This window comes from Furipterus horrens, unplaced genomic scaffold, assembly GCF_987537825.1.
Source record: "Furipterus horrens unplaced genomic scaffold, mFurHor1.1.pri manual_scaffold_2, whole genome shotgun sequence".
In the NCBI taxonomy this organism is placed as follows: Eukaryota; Metazoa; Chordata; class Mammalia; order Chiroptera; family Furipteridae; genus Furipterus; species Furipterus horrens.
Genome location: NW_028327172.1, coordinates 101,839,391 through 101,865,041, shown reverse-complemented (window position 1 = coordinate 101,865,041; position 25,651 = coordinate 101,839,391). Strand labels below are relative to the sequence as shown.

General features: G+C 35.5%; 1 protein-coding gene across 1 annotated transcript in view; it reads left to right on the top strand.

Moving 5' to 3' along the window:
* The window catches only part of WDFY3 (WD repeat and FYVE domain containing 3), a 288,940-nt gene that overhangs the window by 186,452 nt on the left and 76,837 nt on the right, over window positions 1-25,651 (top strand). Inside the window, exons 24-31 of the mRNA XM_090266254.1 lie at window positions 8,891-9,002; window positions 10,728-10,918; window positions 11,972-12,124; window positions 16,198-16,271; window positions 16,355-16,516; window positions 18,916-19,010; window positions 22,761-22,881; window positions 23,094-23,311. Of these exons, the coding sequence (XP_090122380.1) occupies window positions 8,891-9,002; window positions 10,728-10,918; window positions 11,972-12,124; window positions 16,198-16,271; window positions 16,355-16,516; window positions 18,916-19,010; window positions 22,761-22,881; window positions 23,094-23,311 (1,126 nt within the window). The remainder of the gene's footprint in view (window positions 1-8,890; window positions 9,003-10,727; window positions 10,919-11,971; window positions 12,125-16,197; window positions 16,272-16,354; window positions 16,517-18,915; window positions 19,011-22,760; window positions 22,882-23,093; window positions 23,312-25,651) is intronic.

The following is a 25,651-nucleotide window of genomic DNA, read 5'->3' as shown; positions in this document are numbered from 1 at the left end:
TAGAGTATGTTAGCAGGTCAAGAGTGCTATGCAGAAAAACAAAGAAAGGAAGGAGAAAGAGATAAGATTATAGTTTTAAACAGGATGGTTAGGGAAGGCCTCACTGAGAAGGCGAAATTTGAACAGACTTAAAGAGAGATGAAGCATCGAACAGTGAGAATATGGGAATAGGTGGGATGTAAGTGTGGGGTGCAGGGGGTGGTATTACGTTTCAGGAATACAAGCACTAAGGCCATGAGGAAAGGGTATGGCTACCACAGAGGCACGCATAATTAGAGCGTAGTGAGAGCAGGCTTGGGTAGGAAAGAAACTCAAAGAGGTGATGGGGACTATATTGTTTAGAATTTATAGGCACTTGTAAAGGTATAGGCTTTAACTGAATGAGGCAGAAAGGACTGTAGGGTTCCAGACATAGAAATGAAATGTTATGACTTTTTAACCAGGATTACTTTGACTTCTATTGAGAATAAATTGAAGGGAGACAAAGGTAGAAGCAGGGAGACCAGTTTTGAGGTCAGTGCAATAATAATTCATATGGGAAATGATGGTGGTCTGAAATGTGGTGATAGCAGTGGCCCTGATGAGCGATGATCAGATCTGAGGTCTGTTTTAAAGATCAAGCTAAGAGTTTTTGATAGATTGGCTGTGAATTGTGAGAGAAAGAGAAGAGTCAAGGATAACTCCAAGGTTTTTTGCTCTAACAATGAGGAAAATGGAGTCATTTTTTCTGGTTTGGAGACAACATCAGAAAGAGTCATTGGGGAGTGGGGGGAGGCGAATCCTGAGAATTATATTTTGGAAAAGTTTGAGAAGTATATCAAACATCTTAGTGGAGCTATCAGAACCATTGGGCATAGGAATCTGGAATGGAGTGGAGAGGCTTGAGTGCCCTGGATGTTCATAGATCCTGTTTAAAGCAATGAGACTAGGTACATTCACCAAAATGTAGACGTAGACAGAGAAGAGGAAAGGTTTTCACACTGAGACCTGGGATATTCCTGTCCTACGGAGTTGGGGAGATGAAGAAGAACCAGCCCAGAAAATTGAAGAGTAGCAGCGAGCAAGAAGGAAACTAAGAGGACTGACCATTGAGTTTCGTAAGCTGGGAGTCCTCGGTGTGCTTGGCCAGCTGTTCTGGTTGACGAGGGGAGGTAAAGCCCAAGGGGAAGGGAATCAAGAGCCTGGAAGGGAAGGATTTGGGAACAGTAATTTTTGACAACTCCTGTGCAGAGGTTTGTTTCTGCATATATGTACCGTCTTCTAAGGAAGACAAACTACATAAATTTAGTTCTACAGGTAACAATAAAATTGAAGTCTTAGGATTACGTTTGTTTGACAGCACATTGTGTATGCGCGCACAAAATTGAGCATTTCTGAGTCCAAAGAAGGCGGTGAAGTAGGTAGCAGTGTTGTCTGCTTGTTCCCATAGTAGAAAGGCTTGGAGTACAAACACAGAGATGAGTGAGTGAGTGCGGATTTCAGATAGCGCGAGCAGGGAAGGGAGTGTGGGAGCGGAGTGGAAAAGGGCAGAAGGCTCGCACATGCTCTCAAGGGGAGTCACTGGGCCCTCCAGCCAGGTGCTACTGCTGCACCGCACCCCAAAGGGGCAGCTGCAGACCAGCTCATTGACCAAGATCTGCTTGCAAACTGCTGCTTGCCATAGGCGCTGAGACCAGCGGAGTCCCGGAGGGAGAGAATGGGAAGGGTTCCTTGAAACAGCCGGAGGTGTGGGAGAACAGCGAGCAGCCCAGGCTGTGGGAAGCTGTATGAACTGAGTCTAGTGGTACTCCCTGGGCTGGCAAATCTGGGCTGGCAACCCTCTGCCCCAGGTGCGTGCATTACAGCACCACTAAACAAAAAGCAGAACTAAGCCAGGGAGAGGGGCCCATACAGGAGAACTGCGGCAGAAACGCAGACGCAGTGGGAACCCCAGGGAGGCAAGCAGTGTGCACAGACAAACAGTGAGATGCTGCCAACCAGGGACTGACGCAACCCGGTGCTGCAGCTTGGAGCACAGAGACTTCTTGGGAGGAGGAGCGAAGACAGCACCCAAGGCTGGGCAGGGACTAGGGATATGCGCACTGGCTTGCCAGGAGAACAATGTTGCTAGAGAAGCCTGAGGATTGCTGGGGGTGCCACAGGACAAGTGGGGAGAGACCCAACTCAGTGCGGCTCACAGCAGAAAGTTGCAGCAGGTTCACAAGTGAGAGAAAAGCAGCCACAGAAACCAGCCAGATCTCCTCACAGCCAGCCAGCCAGAAAAGATTTGAAACTCATGGAATTTTGACCAGGTGTGGATCCAGGAAAAAAAGACTGTGCACAAAGGTTGAACTGAGTAAAAACCCTTTCTTTTTTATCTTCTCCTTTTTTTCTCTTTTATTTTACTTTATTTTTCTTCCTTTTTTTAAAAAAACTCTTTTCTTTAATCTGTTTCCTACCTTCTCACCCTCCTATCCTTCTTCTTTAATTTTTGTTTGTGTGTTTGTCTGTTTTGTTTAGCCTCCCTTTCACACTAAACATATAGCATATAACTGCTATTTCAACCTAATACTGTACACTTCCTCTTTCTCACTTTATTCTGCATTCTTCCCTCTCTTTTTTAACATACAGTGTAAATATTACTTACTGTCTAGCATAGCCTTGACCCTACTTGCTACTATTATTATTCTTTCATCTTCCCTCTCAAAAATCATCTTTCTTTTATTTAAAATAACTCTTTATCTGTTTCTCCTATAGTATAATAGTCTTAACCTCTCTATATTTATATTAATACTAGCTCATTTGCTGCTGATAGTGGGATTGTGGGTGGGGGATATTTTTGAGAGTGTGGATTTCTTGTCTGGGTTGTGTGTTTATGTTTTAACAGCATCTCCACAAAAGAGCTCAAGACAAGGTGGGCAGAGTGACCCTCAATCAACTAGCCAGAACAAAGGATCCACCAAAGAGTAACTGAAATACAACCAGACAGCATAAACAAACAGCATAAAGGGCATCCCAAGAGCATCAGGCTCAGGAGATCAAAAAGACTACACCACTGAAACCCCCAGGCCTCCTATAAAGAATGGCATACCACAAAGGCAGGAAATTAAAGCAGACAAATCTAATAAGCAAAAACAAATAAGAGGAATTCCCAGAAAGAGAGATTAATGTAATAGACATAAGCCAACTATCAGAAGTGGAATTGAAAAGAATGGTGATAAAGAAGCTCTATGTACTTGACAATCTCAAAGAAAACTATGACAAACTAGGGAAATTGCAGGGAACTCCAAGGGAACTACAAAGAATTGACAGGAAGCTACAAGGAACTTAAAGAGAACTACATCAGCATTAAAAAGGACATAGAAACTATTAATAAGAACCAGGAAGAAGTGAAGAATACAAATTCTGAACTAAAGAACACAGTAGAATCAGTCAGAAGCAGGCTAAACGAAGCAGAGGATCGGATCAGTGAGTTAGAGGACAGTGTAGAAAAAAATTGCCAGACAATACAAAAAAATGAAAAAAGATTTTAAAAGAATGAAGAGGGTTTAAGAGAACAGGACAACATGAGACTAAACAACATTAGAATCATAGGGATACAAGGAGAAGAGGAGGAGCAAGGGATAGAAAACCTGATAGAAACAGTAACGACAGAAAATTTTCCTAACCTAATGAGAGAAAAAGTCATGCAAGTCCAGGAAGCACAGAGGGTCGCAAGAAGATGAAGTCAAGAAGGTCCACTCCAAGGTACTTCATAATTAGTGAGAATCCTAAAAGCAGCAAGAGAAAAACACCAAATAATATACAAGGGAGCTCCAATAAGGCTATCAACCAGTTTCTCAACAGAAACACTACAAGCCAAAAGGGATTGGCAAAAAATTTTTTTCAAGCAATGAAAAGCAAAAGGCCTACAACAAAGACTACCCAGCAAGGCTCTCATTCAAAATGGAAGATGAAATAAGGGGTTTCTCAGACAAAGGAAGACTAAAAGAATACATCTCCACCAAACCAGCATTGTAAGAGATGTTAAAGGGAATGCTTTAAGAAAAAGAATTAAAAAAAAAAAAAGAGGGAGAGAACACAGGTACAAAGGGAAATGAATAAATACCTGTCAGTAATAATCTTAAATGTAAATGGATTAAATGCTCCAATTAAAAGACATAGGGTAGCGGAATGGATACGAAAATGTGACCCACGTATATGCCGTCTACAAGAAACACACCTCAAAACAAAAGATTTACACAGACTGAAAGTGAAGGGATGGAAAAAAGTATTCCAAGCAAATGGACATGAAAAAAAAGCTGGGGTAGCAATTACTTGTATCAGACAAAACGGATTTCACAGCAAGGGCCATAAAAAGAGACAAAGAAGGACATTTCATAATACTTAAGGGAACAATCCATCAAGAAGATGTAACCCTGGTAAACATATATGCACCCAACATAGGAGCACCCAAATATATAAGGAAAATACTAGAAGACTACAAGAAGGATATTAACAACAACACACTCATAGTAGGGGACTTTAACACTCCATTATCAACAATAGACAGATCTTCGAAGCAAAGAAACACCAAAGATATTGAGGCATTGAACAACACACTAAACCAAATGGACTTAACTGATATATATATAGAACTGTTCACCCCAAAGAAGCAAAATATACATTTTTTTCAAATGCACATGGGACATTTTCAAAGATAGACCACATGACAGGACACAAAACAAGCCTCAACAAATTCAAGAAAATTGAAATTATATCAAGCATCTTTTCAGACCACAATGCCTTGAAACTAGAAATCAGCCTCAAGGAAAAAATTAAAGACATCCAAACTAATGGAGAATGAATAACATGATATTAAATAATGAATGGGTTAACAATGACATCAAGGAAGAAATCAGAAAGTTTCTGGAAACTAATGATAATGAACACACAACAGCCCAAAACCTATGGGACACAGCAAAAGCAGTCCTGAGAGGAAAGTTCATAGCAATAGAGGCCAACCTGAAAAGGATAGAAGAATCTCAAATAAAAAAAATCTAACCCTACAGCTACAAGAACTAGAACAACATCAAACAAAGCCCAGGGCGAGTAGAAAGAAGGAAATCATCAAGATCAGAGCAGAATTAAATGACATAGAGCCAAACAAATAATTCAAAACATTAATGAAACTAGGAGCTGGTTCTTCAAAAAAATATTCAAAATCAACAAGCCTTTCGCCAGGCCCATCAAGAAAAAAAAGGAGAGGACCCAAATAAACAAAATCAGAAACGAAAGAGGAGAAATCACGACCGATATCACAGAAATACAAAGGATTGTAAGAAATTATTACAAACATCTGAATGGCAAGAAATTTGACAACCTATATGAAATGGACAAATTTCTAGAAACATCTAATCTTCCCAAACTGATTCAAGAGGAAATAGAAAGCCTGAACAAACCAATAAAAAAGAATGAAATTGAAACTAATCAAAAATCTCCTGGCACACAAAAGCCCTGGACCAGATGGCTTCACAGGAGAATTTTACAAAACATTTAGGGAAGAACTAACTACTACCCCTCTCAAACTATTCCAAAAAATCTAAGAAGAGGGAAAAATCCCCAAGTATTTCTATGAAACCAGTATTACCCTAATGCCAAAACCAGGTTAAGACACAACAAAGAAAGAAAACTACAGGCTAATATCGCTGATGAACATAGATGCTAAAATCCTCAACAAAATATTGTCCACAGGATCCAGCAACACATTAAAAAGATCATACACCACGATCAAGTGGGATTCATCCCAGGGATGCAAGGATGGCTTAATATTCACAAATCAATAAATATAATACACCACCTAAAAAAATGAAAGACAAAAATCACATGATCATATCAATAGATGCAGAAAAAGCATTTGATAAAATACAACACCCATTTATGATGAAAACACTCAGCAAAATGGGAACAGAGGGAGCATACCTCAACATATTTAAGGCTATATACGAGAAACCCGAAGCCAACATCATACTCAATGGACAAAAACTGAAATCATTCCCCCTGAGATTAGGAACAAGACAAGGATGTCCACTATTCCCACTCCTATTCAACATAGTGTTGGAAGTTCTAGCCACAGCAATCAGACAAGAAAAAGAAATAAAAGACATCCAAATTGGGAAAGAGGAAGTAAAACTATCATTATTTGCAGATGACATGGTAGTATACATAGAAAACCTTATAGTCTCCTCTAAAAAATTACTCGACATAATAAGTGAATTTGGCAAAATAGCAGGGTACGAAGTAAATATACAGCAATCTAAGGTATTTCTGTACACCAGCAATAAAATATAAGAGATAGAAACTAAAAAAAAAAAATCCCATTTTCTATATCCACCAGAAAAATAAAGTACCTAGGAATAAACTTAACCAGAGATAAAAGACCTGTACTCAGAAAACTACATAACACTGAAGAAAGAAATTAAGGAAGATACAAATAAATGGAAGCAAATACCATGTTCATGGATGGGAAGAATGAACATCATTAAAATGTCCATAGTACCCAAAGCAATTTACAGATTCAACGCAATCCCTATTAAAATATCAGTGACATATTTCACAGACTTAGAACAAATACTTCAAAAATTTATATGGAACCAAAAAAGACCCCGAATAGCCAAAGCAATCTTGGGATAGAAGAACACAGCAGGAGGAATCACATTACCAGACATCAAACTATACTACAAAGCCACTGTGATCAAAACAGTCTGGTACTGGCATAAGAACAGACATATAGATCAATAAAACAGAATAGAGAGCCCTGAAATAAACCCAGGACTATATGGTCAACTAATATTTGACAAAGGGGGAAGGAGCATAAAAAGGAGTGAGAAGAGCCTCTTCAACAAATGTTGCTGGGAGAATTGGACAGGGAAGTTCATAAAAATGAAACTGGACTACCAAGTTATACCACACACCGGAATAAACTCAAGATGTCAAAGACTTAAATGTAAGCCATGACTCCATAAAAGTCCTAGAGGAAAACATAGGCAGGAAAATTTCAGATATCCTATGTAGCGATATTTTCACCGATATATCTAAGGCAAGAGAAATAAAGGAAAAAGTAAACAAATGGGACTACATCAAACTCAAGAGTTCCTGCACAGCAAAAGAAAACATTAGCAAAATGAAAAGGAAGCCAACCACATGGGAAAACATATTTGCCAGTGATACCTCAGACAAGGGACTGATCTCCAAAATATATAAAGAACTTAACACATCTCAACACCAAGAAGACAGACAACCCAATTAAAAAATGAGCAAAAGACCTGAACAGACACTTCTCCAAGGAGGATACACAGAAGGTCCATAGATACATGAAAGAATGCTCAACATCACTAGCCATCACAGAGATGCAAATAAAAACCAGAGTGAGATACCACTTTACACCGGTCAGAATGGCCATCATCAACAAATCAACAAAAACAAGTGCTGGCGAGAATGTGGAGAAACGGGAACCCTCGTGCACTGTTGGTGGGAATGCAGACACTATGGAAAACAGTATGGATTTTCCTCAAAAAACTGAAAATGGAACGGCCTTTTGAACAAAAACAGTTGGTGCAGCCACTATGGAAAACAGTATGGATTTTCCTCAAAAAACTAAAAATGGAACGGCCTTTTGAACCATCAATTCCACTGCTAGGATTATGCCCCCAAAATCCTGAAACTCCAATTCATAGCAGTGCTGGAAACAGCCTAAGTGCCCATCTGTAGATGAGTGGATTGAAAAACTGTGGTACATTTACACAATGGAGTACTATGCAATAGAGAGAAAGAAGAAACTCCTGCCATTTGCAACAACATGGATGGAACTAGAGAGAATTATGATTAGTGAAATAAGCCAGGCAATGAAAGAAAAATACCATATGATCTCACCTAATATAGGAGACTTAAGGAACAACACAAACAACTGAACTAAATTGAACAAGGAACAGAATAACAGTTATCGGGGGCAGGTGGAGAAGGAAGATAAGTAAGGGAAGGGTGTAGTCAAGGAACGTGTATAAATGACTCATGGACATGGACAACGGGGATGGATATGACTGTGGGAGAAGGGGTGGGCTGGGTGGGGGGAAGCAATGAGGGAAAAAATCAGACAACTGTAATTGAAAAACAATAATAAAAATATTGAGCGTTTTTTTAAAGTGATTATGTTTATAAACTCTTAGATAATTTATGTGATGTTTACTTGGATTTGGATAAAGCTAGTATTATGGTCACGGATCAAATACTGTGAGGCCGTGATGAGAACCTTTAAACCACAACAGAGTTTCATTCAAAAAGACCCCTGTTGCTGTGTTTCCCAAGACCCCCTCACCACCTTCTCAGTAGTTAATTTTCTATGAGTTGACATTTTTGAAAGTGTTTAAACATTTAAAAAAAGAAAGGTCATGTTTTTAAGAGGAGACAGAAAATGTGTGTTACCAATCATGTCTTTTTTTTTTCTTTTCCAACCAAAATATTCACATGGAAATCCTGCCATTTGCAACATCATGGATGGACCTAGAGGGTATTAATGCTAAGTGAACTAAGAGAGAGGAAGACAAATACCACATTATTCCACTTATATGTTGATTTTTCAAGAAATCAAAATAAATGAATAAACAAAACAAAAACAGACACAGAAACAAAGAACAAACTGGTATTTGCTGCGTGGCAGGGACGAGTGAAAAAGGTGAAGGGGAATATAGTCAGTAATTGTGTGATAACTTTGCAGTGACAAATGGTTATTAGATTTAGTGTAGTGAGCACATCATAATTACATAAATGTCGAATCACTGTTGTACACCTGAAACTAGTATAATATTGCCTGTTAACTGTACTGTAATTTAAAAAGTGTTCAGACTGTTCTTTTTTTCCCTTTCCTATTCTTCAGTTAGGCATTTCCTCCCATGAGAACGCCACTCCTGTCAAGTTGATATACAATTCAGCAGGACATCTTAATGGAGCTGCCCGGACAATTGGGGCTACTCTGATTGGATACTTAGGTAAGTAATTTATCTTTGTTGTTCCAAACCTCTTTATTTACCTTCAAACCTGCGTTCATTTTTCTCACGTAAGGGGTGGTTCATCTTTTACATTGCTGATCTGTAATGTTTTTGCAATATTTAGAGACTAATGTAATTATCTCAAATTCCAGTCTACTTTAAAAATTACAACTTCTATAAAATCGCATTAATTTTTCCTCTCTTGTCAGCACTGATGAGCACTGACTACACACTTACGTGTGATTTCAAGTTAAATGTCACAGTACATATAGGGACAGATGTAAGTAAGTATAAAGGCAGAAATATTGATGGTTGTTCCAAGATTTGGTGCAGCCATGGCGATGCTCATGAGCGCTTCTCTTGTCTGGAAGTGAGCTAGAAATAATAGCTTTGGAGTACCAACACTGGGAATTCAACTCTAATAAAAGTCAGAACTGGTGGACATTCTGCAGAGCCTTGTACCTGATGTTTGCTTTAAAAGAGTTGGTTACTTTTTGGTTAGATGGAATCTTGAGACATAATCCAACTAGGACATCCAAAATTCAGAGCCAGTGAACACATATTTGAACGTGCAAATCAGTTCATAATATTGGTTCCTTTTTAGGTTAACAAGACCAATTAACAAGTTAGTGTTTTGCCAGCCAGAATTCTACATATTTAGCAATCCTTGTTAATTTTTATCATCCCAGTGATGTGCACATAACTTTGTTTTTCTTTTCTGATCATATTGCATTGATAAAACAGTTTCCTTTATGCTGGATGGAGCTCATGGTATTTTATCAATTCAGCATATCCTTACTGAGCGCTGCTCTATGTTCTTTGTAAAAATGCAGCAGCACTGTGGTATAGCAGAAAGAGCAGTGACTGCAGAGTTCAAAGATTGTGGTTCCAGCCCCTACTGTTCAGTGTCTGGCATTATGCCAGGCATTCGAGCTCTGTGGACTTCGATTTTCTTTCCTATAAACTAGTAATACTGACTGTATTTTCATACCGGTGCCATAAGGTATGTAAGTATTGTGAATACTACAAAGTACATAGAAATGTAAAATGCGTATTAGTTTTATTTTTAAAAATCTCAATCTTGATCAGACGTCAAACGACATTCAAACAACGCCTTTTAAAAAATAGGAATGTAGATGTGAATTTTTTTTAATTGACACAAAGCTAGTTCCTGTATTGTATTTCCACGCAATTATGCTCTTCTGGAGTCACTGTTAGACTGTTGCTCGGGTTACATAACTGGGAGAAGCCCTGAGCAATGGTCAGTAATGTGGCTTATCTTTAGAGAGTATGTCATCCTTGTGAGGGAGGCCTCTCCATCCCATTGCCCAGTTCACAGGGTTAAAGTGCTTTTGCTCTCCCCAAGTTTATTCCCCAATAGTTCCTTGTAAGACAGTCTCACTTTTCTCAGAAATGCATTCCCAGCGCCTCAGTATTCTTGTGCTTTTACATGGTCCCAGGCCACACAGAAACATGTGTGCTTGCTCTCAAACCCCGCTTCTCTCTACTTACTCCTCTACTCCCACTCTTCTCTGAGAGTATAAACGTTAGTATTTATTGCCTTCTCCCAAATTCTACCAGGAAATTTAAGAATTTTTATTTTAGGATTGAGTGGGTTTTTTTAAAGTATCATTTATAATTAATTAAATCTTCTTAAGATGACTTATTCAGTTCTTGGTTACTTCAGGACTTCATTTTAATTATTTTTCACTGTCTTTTAATCAGGAGTAAGAACATTTGTCCCTAAGCCTGTTGCCACTACTTTGCAGTACATTGGTGGAGCCGCAGCCATCCTGGGCCTGGTGGCCATGGCTTCTGATGTGGAAGGGCTCTATGCTGCAGTCAAGGCCCTGGTTTGTGTGGTCAAGAGTAACCCACTAGCCAGCAAGGAAATGGAAAGAATCAAGGGCTACCAGGTTTGTAAACATAAAGTTTTGCTTTCACTTTACTTTGCATAAAAATAAAATTTTTTATTATTATTATTTTAAACTCTAAGAATTATATTACCACGTAAGCTTTAAAAGTTAGTAGTTTTTATTGAGTATGAATTGTTTTCTTTATTTTGGTTTATCCTTGTTCTATTTCATCAAATCTCACTTACTCAACCTTTGAATTATACCATGTTATTTCAGTATAGCTTTGATATATTTGAATATATTTTCAGAACAATGGTTTACTAATTTGGAATTATTTTGCTTTGTGGAAACAGGAATGAAATGAAATAGGGTCATACTACCACCTGCTCTAGAGACTGCCAGATCAATAATAGATCCAGAGCTCTTCCCTTTTTCCTTATCTCGCCCCTGCACACCCAGTCATCTTTACACCCTCCCCCATCCTTACTTACCTAGAGGGGGTGAGAGCCACTATATAACAGGTGTGCCATCACTAGTCTCGGATTAAAAATATGCAGTGTTTATATATCCACAGTCTACTAAGTTGAGGCAAAAGATTACTTGTAAGAAGAGAAGTAAGTATTTGGAGGAAGATTAAATTCCTCTAGTGTAAATGAAGTACAAATGTCTTCTCTAGCTTTAGCCTATAGTTGATGGGGAGTGGATAAGCTATTTACTACATGTTTTCATAGATTTAATTGCACCGTTTTGATAAGTTTTGTTTTGCGAAATTTATAATGATTCTTTGAAGCATTGTTTATTATTAAAAAAAGAGGAATAACCTAAATGTTCCAACTGTATGGGAATGACTAATAATACTGTAACCATTCCATAGAATATCATTCAGCCTTTTACAGCTGTAATTATGAAAACTATGCTACCAAAGAAAAAAATCCTTTTGATAAAATGTTATGTAGAAAAAAAACAAAATTGTATACGTATGATAGCAACAATTTAAAAATTTATATGTGAATTGAAAGGATTTATGTAAAAAAGGATTTATGTGTATCAATATGTATATGTTTGTATATACAGTATGACTGGTAACAAGCATTTGGTATTGCTTTCTTTTAGTTGCTAGCAATGCTGCTTAAGAAGAAACGTTCCCTTCTTAACAGCCATATTCTTCATCTAACTTTTTCCTTGGTTGGAACTGTTGATAGTGGACATGAGACCTCCATTATCCCCAATTCAACTGCTTTCCAGGACCTACTTTGTGATTTTGAAGTATGTACATAAATACTAACTGGTAGTATGTAATCAATGAATCCATTTCTTATTCTGTGTATTGATAAACTATTAAACAATTTTATGTCTTAGATGTGTTCCATAATTTTATGATGCTCATGTTAATATCATTAGTAAAATATGAAAAATAGGGTAGTGATGGGTTTCCTTCTCCCCAAGGATATTTAATTTTACAAATAGTATAGAAGTGAAATGATACAGTATACATACCTAACTATAGCTAATTGGCTGCGGCCTCTGGCATTATGGGAGGCAAACATATTTCCATCAAATAATTCTGATATAAACTTTTCCTTAAATAAATAGGAGCTGGATGTAGAATTTATTTTAATAGTAGCTCCGTAGTAAAATACCATTCATTTTGCCAAAATAACAGGTCTTTATTTCTGCTGTCTTTTTATCATAAACCACTTCTACTCTGCCTCCTTAAGGAAACACTTAACCTTGCATATCTTTTGTCAATTACATTCTTGTTCTCAGCACTGTTTATACCCATCACTATATATTTTATGAGTACAGGGTGGAGCAAAACTAGGTTTACAGTTGTGAGTATGCAAGTACAGTTTATTCTTGCTTTATTTGTTAATTATTGTATAATTTTCTGTACAAACAACAGTAAACCTACTTTTATCCCACCTGTGTATATATCTCCCTCAGTGAGACTATAGGCTTTATGACTGCAGAGATCATATCTAGTTTCTCCTTTATATTCCTACCATCCAGAGTAGTGTCTAGCACTTAATATCAGCTAACTATAATGCCTAGGCCCTAACTCTTCTTTCTCATAATAACAGTAAGCTCTGTATTGTCAGTTATTTTGAATCCTTGACAGACAGACTGTGTGCCCTAATTGCTTTACTGAAACTTTACTGTGAAAGCCTATAGCAGGCTGGCCTATGTTGTCTATACAATACACTCTGCCTCAGTACCCACAGCTCTCAGGAGCATGTGCAGCAGTCTGTTTCCCTCTTCTTGAATCTCCTAGTTCTTTTGTTCACATTCAGGTATCATTTTCCTGGTTCTTATATTTTTCTCACTACTTTTCCCACAATTCTATGGCATGAAATTTTCATTATTTTAGATAAAAGTGTCTTAATTTCACTTCTTTATCTTTTCCTGTATTTGTTGTTTTACTTTCCTATAAGTTCTCACCCAGTTCTGCAGACTCATCTCTAGAGAACTGATTCTCAAATCTAAATCTGTAGCCTGACATCTGAATGCCAGACTTATTTCTAACTTTTTGCTCAACATTTCATTTTATTCCCAACACCTTAACTTAACGTTCTTCCCCAAATTAGTTCTTCTAACTTCTGTTTCTATTATTAACAGCACCATTCCTCCAGTCACCGAAGCTTGAAATTGAAAAATCAGCTTCCTGCTTCCTCACTGTTTATGGAGTTTGATATTAAGTGGTATAAATTCCACTACACTAAGCCCTAATCAATTCTCCTTACCTCACACCTACTACTTTCCCTTTCTTCAGTCTAGCCTTTTTTTAAAAAATCTCATTCTAAGACACAATTATATCAGTTACTTAAATAAAAACTTTCAGTGATTTCCCCTTCTACAAAATAAAGTTCACATTTCTCAACCTGATCCTCAAAGTTCTAAAACACAAACCTCTCATTCTTTTACCAAATGTCTATTGAGCACCTTTGAACTAGTCATTGTATTAGGTGCTAAGGATGTAAAAATAAAGATAGAGTTCATGCCTCAAGGCATTTAGTCCATTAGAAGAGAAAAATAAATCGATAAACAATTAAAAACTTATGAAAGCACAGAGACAAAACTATACAGAAAGAATTATGGGAGAAGGAGACCTGCTTAACCAATCTAGCTTTGTTTTCATTTAGTAACTGACATTTATCATAGATTATCTTTAGTTTCAGATTTTTTATTAAAATCTAATATGTAAACATCAGAAATTTAGGTGCTTGACAAATGTTGGCTTTTACCTTGCTCACTTTATGGTTTTATATAGCATTCCTAATTACGCCAAACCGCAGTAATATAAATACATAAATCACTCTATTCTATTAGAACAGCCACTTGACAAAAAATAAATAAAATAATTGTAATAGCATACAAGCATTTTCTCTTATAGTGGTTGTTGTAGAATTTATAATATACATACATGTGTAACAGTTTCATCTATCTTCAAAGTATATTTTACCACTTTATTGACAGTGTAAAAACCTTGCAATGTATACTTCCATTTATCCCTCCTAATTATAGCGCCATTGTTATCAGACATTTTACTTCTGTTACGTTTATGCCCCCCACAATACTTTGTATTATTTTAACTTTAAAACAGTCCATTATCTTTTAAAGATACTTAAAAAATTCTTTTATATTTTCCCACATATGTAGATTTTACTCCTTTGTGTGGCTCCTGATACCCATCTTGTATAGTTCTTTCGCCCATAGAACTTCGTTTAACATTTCCTGCAGTGCCATCTGCTGATAACAAATTCTCTGTGTGAAGAACTCTTCACATATTCTTTTTTGAAGGATATTTTTGCATATGCAATAAGTCTTTCACATTTTTTATTCTTTTCATACTTTAAAGATATCAGTCACTCCATTGTCATTTTTAGTATCTTCTTCTTAGAGTTTGTTCGCTTTTTTAGATTTGTGAGTTTGTCATTTTCATCAAATTGGAAATTTTTTTAGTCATCTTTCTTCAACTCTTTTTCCTGGTGCACTCCCCAACCTTTTCTGGACTCCAGTTACACATAATTAGGTTGCTTGATATTGTCACACAAGTCACTCGTGCACTATCTATACTAATTCCTTTTCAGCATTTTTTCCTCATGCTTCATTTAGATTAGCTTGTATTATTATGTCTTCTAGTTCACTGAACTTTTTTCAGTAGTGTCTAGTTTGCTGTTAGTTTCATCTAGTATATATTTTATTTTACATATTTTTTTTATCAGAAGTTTATTCTGGATTTGGTTATCTTCTATTTCCTCTTCATGTTTATATTTTTTGTTACATTCTATAGCATATGGATCATATTTTTAATAGCTTTTTTAAGGTCTTGATAATTTCATCATTTCTGTCATTTCTGGGCTATTTATAATAATTGATTTTTCTCCTTATGAGTCATATTTTCCATTTTATTTGAGTACTTGATAAATTTTGATTGCATGCTAAATTTTACATTGCTGAGTGCTAGATTTATTTGTATTCCTTTTAAAGAACTTTGCTCTGACATTGCAGTTATCTTGATTGTTTTGAGACATGCCTTTAAGCTTTGTTAGGGTGAACCTAGAGCAACCTTTCGTCTGATGCTAATTTAGCCCCACACTAAGATATTATATTTTTGAGACTGCCCAATTCACTATGTATTATGAAGCCTTTACAGTCTGGTAGGTGGGGACCTCTGTGTGGGTTCCAGGAATTGTTTGCAGTGGTTAATTTCACTTTTGGACCCCACACAAGATTCTAGTCATTCAGTCTTTGTATTCATATATAGCAACCAATATTCATTTTATTCCGTATTTGTATTCAGTGTTGAGAAAATAATGTTCAGTCATTGATTCCAGAGAAATTTTCCGTTGATACTGCCTTTTCAGTTGATTATTCTTGTAGGGTAATTTCCATAGCAACTATTTCTTTATAAACAGAATCAGAAGTCATATATACAAGCAGTTTTTCAAATTTTTTATTTATTTTTTAGAGAGAGAGGAAAGGAGGGAGAAAGAGAGGGCGAGAATTATCAATGTGAGAGAGAAACCTTAATTAGTTGTCTCTCACATGCGCCCCAACCAGGGACCAAACCTGCAACTCAGGCATGTACCCTGACCAGGAATCGAACCAGCGACCATTCATTTTGGGGAACAACGCCCGGCCAACTGAGCCACACTGGTCAGGGCTACACAAGCAGTTTTAAAAGACTTCACTAAATAAAAAGAACAATAAAGTAGTTAATTCAGTTAATTAATGAGTGAAATAAATTTCATGTGCTGCATTTGTATTGCAATATTTGTTGGCTTGGCATTTGGGGTGATTTTTAACCCTAAGTATACCACTGTTTATTTTTATTATAGGTCTGGCTCCATGCACCATATGAACTTCATCTTTCTTTATTTGAACACTTTATTGAACTGCTCACAGAATCCAGGTATTAGTTAATACCTATGTAGTCAATTGTTTAGCTATAGAAGAGATGAAAGTATAGTGTATGAAGTCTTCTTTCTCTTACAGTGAAGCTTCAAAGAATGCCAAATTAATGAGGGAATTCCAGCTAATCCCAAAGCTGCTACTGACTCTCCGAGATATGTCTTTATCCCAGCCTACTATTGCTGCTATTAGTAATGTGCTGAGCTTCTTACTGCAGGGTTTTCCCAACAGCAATGATCTGCTCAGGTAGTGAAAACTTCTGTATTTGTCTGTTTATTAACTGAAAGTATCAGTGAGTTTAAAATGAAAAAGATGATTGTAATTGGTTCTTATACATGTACAACACCTGTAATATTAATACTATTCAAGGTCTTTGTAAGACACAGAACACATACATGTCTCAGTAAAGCCAAGCCAATTGTTGCCACTAGTTAATAATAGAATATTGCTGTGAAAAGATGTAGGAATGAACCCAGTGGATTGATTTTCCTGGACGTAACAGTGTTCAGTGTAGGAATTCTCAATCCCTCTTCCCCAAGCCCTGGTTACTTCTCTATGTACAAACACACACACACCCATAATGAGCATGCCTTTTCATTTATATTTATTCTGTATCATCCAAAACAGATAGTGATTTTTTTTGTATATTCAAATCTTTTATACAATGTATTATTTTGCTGCTAATGTAAGAATGGCTTAAGACCTATTTATGGGTTGTAGAAATGTTAACATTTATGTGATCATTCCCATCTTAACTGAAAATGGGAGGAAAAAACTACCTAGCCAAAGTATTTTCCAAGTAAAGAATTGCTTAAACTGGTCTTGACCATCACATTTCATAGAATCTTCCAGGCATCAGTGAAATCACACCTACTTATTAGAGTATTCCCAGTAAACTAATTTCTAATCTGTGTAACATATAAATCACTCAGGTTTATATGCATTTCCATTGAAAGCATTTTTAAAACTTGGTGACAGATTTAAAACTGAAGTTTAAAAGTTATTTTTGAAATTACTGCTATTATTAACAATATTTATTTCAATCTTATCCTGGTATTAGAATGACCACTTCGCTAAAATTATCACTGAAACCTATTAAGCTTTTATTTTTCCTTACTTTACAAATTAAGAAACTAAAGCCCAGAAAGATTAGACTACTTGCCCAAGTAACACAAGTAAAAACTGATAGACCCAGGATTTTAACCTTACCTGCATTTCCAAAACCTAAAATTTTAACTACTACAGTGGATACATATAGATATTAGGACATTTTAATTTGGACTATGCTGTTTGATTCATGAAATCATTTGGCTTAGTGCATTAAAAGACTCATCATTCTGGAGAAGTAAATTTTAAAGCATTTTAACATATATAGGGTGGGGCAAAACAGCTTTACAGTCATTCGTATGGAAAATAATAATATAAAAATACAAGAATAAAGTTTCTGTTTTACGTACTCACAAATGTAAATCTACTTTTGCCCCACCCTATATAATGTTAATAGTGAAGGTCCTAGGGGAAGTAAACCAAGAATAATCACCTGCAGGTCTGTAGAAGATTACTTAACCCTGGGTGGTCATGTGGATGACAATAGTCATCCATACAGAATAATTGTCAGTTTTAGTCCATTGTTGACATGGCAATGCTGCATATGCTCAGATTAATAATCTTCGAAAGATGTTGCATCACCTCAGTTCCAGCAAAGCGCCTAAGCTGTGCAGTTTACCCAGAAATCTGCGACAGAGAGAGTTGGATGACACATGTCATCCACGCGACCACTCACGCTCCATTCGGAAGCATGACCACTGCATGGTTAAATAAAGAAGTACAGGTATCCCCCGTACAATATGGCACTTCTGTAACACAGTTTCGCTCTAACACGATGTGACTGTAGAAGATACCCAAGAGTTGCTGATAAAAGAAGAAACTGATGCAGCAATTTTGGTGGAAATGACATCTGGAATGTGCCAAGATAACTTAAGGGATGGTAGTACTGATGAAAACAAAGAAGCTAAGCAGTTTACTCTAAAAAGCATAAAGAAAGGCCTAGACTTAGCCGAACAGTTAGTCATATTTCTTAAATGAAGATCCTTGCACTGAAAGGAGCACAAAATTTAAGAGGGAACTTCAAAAGTGCATAGCACCATATAACAAAACTCATAAAGATCTCTCAGCTAAAAGCAAACAATCTAAAATAACAGATTTTTTGCAAAAACTAGAGCATTGAAATCAAGATAATGCTTAAGAAAGTTCAGAGGATGAGGATATCTCGTCAAAAAGAAAACGCATTTGGTTAATGGAACTTAGTGATGACGAAGAAAACATGACTTAATTCATACTAATATGTAATACTTTTGGTGAAAATTGCTTTAATAGAGATATTTCTCTTAATTATAAAAATATAATAGTATGGTTTTTTTTTTTATATTTTGGAACCTAACCCCCCTTTTTGTACTAGTTCTTTGTTTCGTATAATACAGATTTGCTTAACATGGCATTTGTTAGGAACCTAACAACCGTGTTATACGGGAGTTACCAATATTAGTTTGTTTTTCATTTCTTTGTTTCATTTTGTTGTTCTTGTTGTTGTTATTTTGGGGAGAGAAAAAATAAAATTCGTGACCTTTTTTTTCTTCTATTTAAAGGTTTGGCCAGTTTATTTCTTCTACTTTACCAACTTTTGCAGTTTGTGAGAAATTTGTAGTTATGGAAATAAACAATGAAGAGAAACTTGACACTGGTGAGTCGATTCTGGAGCTTGACAACTAATTACTGTGCCGTCTTCTTCTGGCACAGGTTAGGCCTGCATGAGGTGTGATGCTTTTATATTGCTTTTCTCCTAACATTACTGTATTTCGTTTTTTATAGACGTATTTGCCTTAAATCAAACCTATACAATAATGCAGAAGTTCAGAATTACCCACAGAATTTAATAGGATGTGAATTTTACTTTAAAAATAAAATCTTTCCCATTTTTAGAGAATTTATAACATTGTTCCTTTAAACAGCACTCTTCCAGGGTAATATTTTAACATTATTTGATTTTTTTTTAAATTTTATTTATCTATTTTTAGAGAGAGGGGCAGGGAGGGGAGAAAGAGAGGAAGAGAATCATCAATCAGTTGCCTCTCTTAGGGACCTCATCTGGAAATCGAGCCAGCAACCCAGGCACGTGCCCTGACTGGGAATCGAACCAGTGACCTTTTGCTTTACAGAACAATGTCCAATGCACTGAGCCACACTCGTCAGGGCAACATTATTTGATTTTTTAAAATCTATGTATGTCTCTTAAGAAACAGATATTTGCTAATGTGAATTATATCTATATTACTATTATTTTCATTTTTTTGTTAAATATTTAGTAATCAATTAGGAAGGAACTTTTCACTAGAATCACTATATGTACTTATGAAATAAAAATAATTTCATAACAAGTCAGATTCTTGGCCCATGATAGCCACTTTTTTTTTTAACTTTTCTCATTTAGTGCATACTTTTAACCTCTGTTTCAATATAATTTTTTCTCATATATTCTAGGACAGGAGATTTGTTTGGAAAGCATTGAAGGAACCTTTTAGATGGACCTGTAATTAAATTTACTATATTACATTGGTCCAGCATTATTTACATTATTACCCTGTTAAAGTATTCCAAAATCATATCACATAATTGATTTCCCTCAAACCCTTACAATATCCACCTAGAGTGTGGAAAAAATGCTCTCAGTATCTGTAGTATCACTGTCTCACAGAGAAGTGTCCATGTTGTCTCTACCATCTGGAGCACGGGCTCTCCAGTGCTTCATGAATAAGAAGAGAAAGTGGTACCATCATGTTTTTGGAAGGAGAAGCTAAGAGATTTGAGAGACTAAGTCAGTTCCTGCAAATTACAGATCAGAACATAAGGCCCTGACTACTTACCTGCTGCCTGGTCATTTGCAATAATGTTGACATTTCTTTGGTAAATCAAATTAGCAGTGGATGAGAAGCAGAAAGATCAAATCAATAGATAACACTTATTGAGTGCTTTATATCTGCCAGGCATTGTTTAAGTGCTTTATATGATCTTACAGCAACCCTATAAAATAGGTACTATTGTTATCTCAATTTTACAAGGGAGGAAGCTGAGGCCCAGAAAGATTAAGTAAAAGAATCTTAACCTGAAATCATAGTACTGCATTTGCATCACCCCAAATCCTTATCTTGCTCCAGACTCCATTTGTTCATCTTGTAAAGCAGATACGTGACAGGAGGCAGGTAATTAAAGTTTTGGCAGTTATCTCAAAGTTATTTATGGGCTCTTTCTGTAAGCATTAGGGACTCCCTCTTAAAACAGATAGTGACCAGAGGTAGGCAATTAATCAAAGTTGTTTGGGGGGCATCTTCTTTGGGCTCTGTGGACCCTTTCCTCTTCCCCCTTCTAGACCTTGGGATGAATACACAATTTCAAAGGCTTTCCCAGATAGTGGAAACAATACATAGAATTTCAAGGGCTTCTCTCCTCCCTGCCTTAGTTTACTATTCATCCTACCTACATGCTAAACGGTATTTCCTGGTGACCAGGACAGTAGGTGCTGGTCAGCAACAGAGTGTAGTCACAGAGTTCTTCCCATGCTATCTCCTGCCTCAAAACCTCTATTTTTTCTATCATATACCAGGATTATTTCTAAGTTCTGAATTAATATAAGCTCAGTAAATTGGAATTAGAAGTGAACGTATTTTAAAAATCTTTGGAAATGTATAACATATATTTCAAGTATAAAAAAGATGTGGGGAAAATATTTTTCCAGTCTCCATATTTCTAGCTTAGTGTTGAATTCAATAATCACAACTAATGTAAACTTTTCTTTAAGAACATAGTAGTAGGGATGTATAAATTAGCAGATTTTTCTGTTGATCTGCAAAGTTGATTAGCATTATCATCACTTCATTGCCATTTGAAATAATACAGAAAATCACAAGCACCTTGCTGGTCTTGTTAATACATGACATTTATTGTGTATTTGCTATGAACTGAGGACTGTATTAAGTATAATATGATGTTCCAAAAAATTTTAACTACTTTTTTCTTTCAAGTAGTTTGCACACTATTCAGGGTATATCTAAAAAAAATGGCTTGAATAATGCTGAACAGTGATATAATAATCAATGCAAAAAATAAAGAGCATGAAAAGACAGTGCGGTGTGCAATAAATAAAGCACCAATGCGAATGGGAAGAGTTCACTGGAAATTCACAGTTCATTGTTTTAAACTATATTTGAAAATTGAGGGAAGCATAACTGACAATGAGAAACTATATAAAAATTAAGGAGAATTTTAAATTTCTGTGTGGATTGTCATTTTACTGAAAAATAATTAAAAGGAAATAACACCTATATCAATTTAGGTTGTACAGTATACTTTCAGTAAGATAATTGGTGAATTACTAGTCCTATGCCTTTGACAAGGGGAGGGAATCTTAGGTTCCCCATGGAAAGCTTGAAGACCCTTCCCAATGATTAAGCACTAAATTAACATTTAAAAGACAATGTTTAAGGGGACAAATAGTCCATTATCCAAACTAGTAAAAGCATATACCCATAATACTTAAAGTTTAGCCTGCGCTGCAATGCTGGAATAAAGAAAATCATGTGGATTATGAGTTAATTAGCCCATAGCTCATTAGTGGCAGAGGTACGCCAGAACGCTGGGCCATTGATACCCAGTCTTGTGTGCGCCCAGCCTTATCCATTGAAAATCATAAGCTTTCTGTCTTCTGCCCTTTCTTTTCCAGTTTCCCTTGCACACTTGTGTGCCTTTGCCTCTTTTCTGTGCTATTTAATTCTAACTTTTCTTTATGTATTATGTTTATTAAATAGTGTTTGCTTCCTCTTCAATTTTTTAATCAGATTAATTTATTTATGCCCTTCAAAAAGAAACTGAAAATTAAGGATTTTGATTGTTATTTTTATTCATGTCATCCTGTTTGATTACTTTCTCCCTGTTGGTAGGGGAGGGAAATGGTAATGTAAAAAGGAGTTCACAGCCTTTATTATCACTTGTTTAGAGAATGTCAAATGTAAATAAACAATTTACAGGATTCTAAAAAGAAATGATTTAACAGACCCTTTTTCTTTTTTTGTCCATTTTAGTAGAAAGTACTTCTAGAGAAAATGTTTTCTAAGATATACAGTAGTCCCTCACTATATCATGGTTCACTTATGGCGGCCTCGCTGTATTGCAGGATTTTTAAAAATATTATATTATTTATCGTGGATTTTTCACTATATCGTGAGATTTTGTAGTACTGTATACATATGTTGTTAAAGTTACATAGGTTTAAGAGTGTATAATAAACGTAAGGTTCCTACTTTGCAGGGGCGTCTGGGACGTAATACCCACGATAACTGAGGGAAAACTATATTTTTCAGTGAGATTTCCTAGAACAATGTTAGATATTTTATCCTGATTTATCTGCTAGGGCAATTTAATTTATTTGTTTTTATTGTAGGAACTGAAGAAGAGTTTGGAGGTCTTGTATCTGCTAATCTGATACTTTTGAGGAACAGACTTCTAGATATCTTGTTGAAACTAGTTTACACATCTAAAGAAAAGACAAGCATTAATTTGCAGTAAGTAAAATCTTTTTAGAATTGATGAAAAGCAGTTGCTATTACTAGTTAATTCATAATAGACAAAAGAGTTTCCACTGACTTTTATAGTTTCTAAAGCCTGAAATTTATAGTATCTCAAGGACAAAACCTAGTCTTGTTTTATTAATAACTTGAAATTCTAATTACCAGAATTAATGTGTTTTCTTTTTAATCCATCTGTCTTTGAATAGAGCTTGTGAAGAACTGGTCAAGACACTGGGCTTTGACTGGATTATGATGTTTATGGAAGAGCACCTGCATTCCAGCACAGTTACAGCGGCCATGAGAATTCTTGTTGTCCTGCTGAGTAACCAGTCCATTCTCATCAAGTTTAAAGAAGGACTCAGTGGTGGCGGGTGGCTGGAGCAGACAGATTCTGTCTTAACTAATAAGATCGGAACTGTCTTAGGTATGAAACTTTTAGAGTTTACTCATTTAAAATAAGCTACTGTGTTTTGGTTTGTTTTTAAATCTTATGCAAGCTTAGACTTTTCAGTTTTCCTGACAACCATTAAGTCTGAATTTTAATTATGATAGAATTAAAAGCTTAGAAGTTTTCAAATTTAGCTTTTTTTAATTGCAAATTAAACAAGTCAGAGACAATATTAAGGAGTGAAAACTCAAGGGACTGTCTTATGATCTTTTTGTTGCATAGTTCCCTTTATGATCTATAAGTAAAGAACTAGCAAATCAGAACTGAATCAGTAATAATAATATTTTGAGTGCTTATTCTGTGCCAGTTACTAAAACCTTCATTTTCACAATAACCGTATGAGGTGTAAATACTGTCATACCCATTTTATGGATGAGAAAGCCAAGACATAGGGGTTAAATTATGTCAACTAGGAAGAGACAAAATTTGTATCCAGTTCCTGAGAACCAAAACCCATGCTTTTAACAGTTATGTTATATTGCTAGTCAAGGATTTAAGCTCAGAGTTTAGGCAAAATCTACTTATTCTTTGCTCACCAGTTGTATGCTATTTTCAACTTGGAACTGAGCATTTAAGTAATATTAGAAAGTTTTAGTTTGTTATGCTAGATTCATTTGAACTGTTTTATTTCTGTTGATGTTAGTGATCTTACTTTGGAAAATATATTTTTAATATAGTATTTTTATTGAAAATTATAACCAGTCAAAGTTTTTTATTTTTTTTATTGTTTTTCTATTACAGTTGTCCCACTTTTTCTCCCATTGCTCCCCATCTCACCTACCCCTTCTCCCACAGTCAATCCCCATCCCATTGTCCATGTCCATGGGTCATTTGTACTAGTTCCTTGACTTGAAGTTTTTTAAAAATATGTTTGTCTTTATAATGTATTTTAAAATCATAAATTGTATTCTGCAACAAGCATCAAGAATATCTATTTACCTTGTCAAATGGAGAAATTAGGGACCAGAATTAATTAATTAGTTTGTTTGTTGATTGAGTGAGTGAGTGATTGTCATCCAAAAGGATTTATTCAAGAAAAAGAAGAGGTTGCAACCCAGTGTGTGTAGACATGGCAAGCCACATGCACACTCTCGAGATCAGAATTTAATATGTAATTTATCTGTTAAAAAGTGTATTTAAGTATCAATAGGTAGATGCTGCTTGTACTACTGTCTCTAATATTAAAGCATATGACAGGAAGACATCTTTAACATAGGATTATTTTATTGTTATTTTACATTTGGAAAATGTCTGAAGAAACTGTGTGATAAAGAAAGAAATTTACTATAAAATGATTTCTTCAGAACTCTTCTGCTTAACAATATGAATTTTAAATTATTATCATTAGAGATACTTCTGTGGTGTAAGAAAATAATCACTATTTTGCACTGACTCTGGGGAAGGGATATAGTCTACAAATGTTATTATTAGAAACAGTTTAATAGCAAGAAATTTAGTTTATTGATCTTAATAATAGCTACTAAGGGAATAAATAATGAAAGGCACAACTGAATAGGGGTTTTAAATGCTACTCGTCAGTGCTGCTTTTCATTGAAGGCCAAAAACTTCAGTAATAATGACACCTAAGATTAATAAAGTACATTGTGGTTTGTAAAATTCTTTAACATCATCTCATTTGGTCTTCATGATTCTGAAGACAGATTGTATTTTGTGCTATATAAGGTATATTTTATAGGAAATAAACCTAATAAATATAAATTAAGAATTAATTTCTCTAATTAGGAGAGTAAGACTGTTAATTGCCTAAGGTTCCTGAGTCAAGCAGCAGTAGTGTCTGTCTTTTGACTGTTAATTCTGTCCTTTTTTTTCTGTCCTATATCACTTCAGTAATATCAGAAAAAGGTGCTTATATCATATCTGACCTACCTGACTTTATGCTTTAGAATTTATGTCTTTCATTGATAACTGCTTACATGTGGCATAGGCTGCTCTGGTTCTAAAAGAGGAATCTAGGTGTTTATATTTAAATTTGATTCAACTTTTTAATTTTTCCTAAATATCTATATGGTTCCTATATATGTGTATACATACAGATATAGATATAGACATATAATCTCATTTGATTCTGTTTCTCTTTGCAGAGCAGTCTAATGTTTTTGAAAGTTTTGTTCACGTTTTCATTTATATCAAATTTTTGTTAGGAACATACCTTTGTGTAGCTGTAATTTGAACCTAAATACTTAATTGTTAATAACTAAGTATTCCTTAAGATTAATTATAAGGAAAACTAGGGTGTGAGAATTTAAAAAGGAAAATGAATCCTAGTATTGCTTTTCATTTAGGACCTGTACTTTA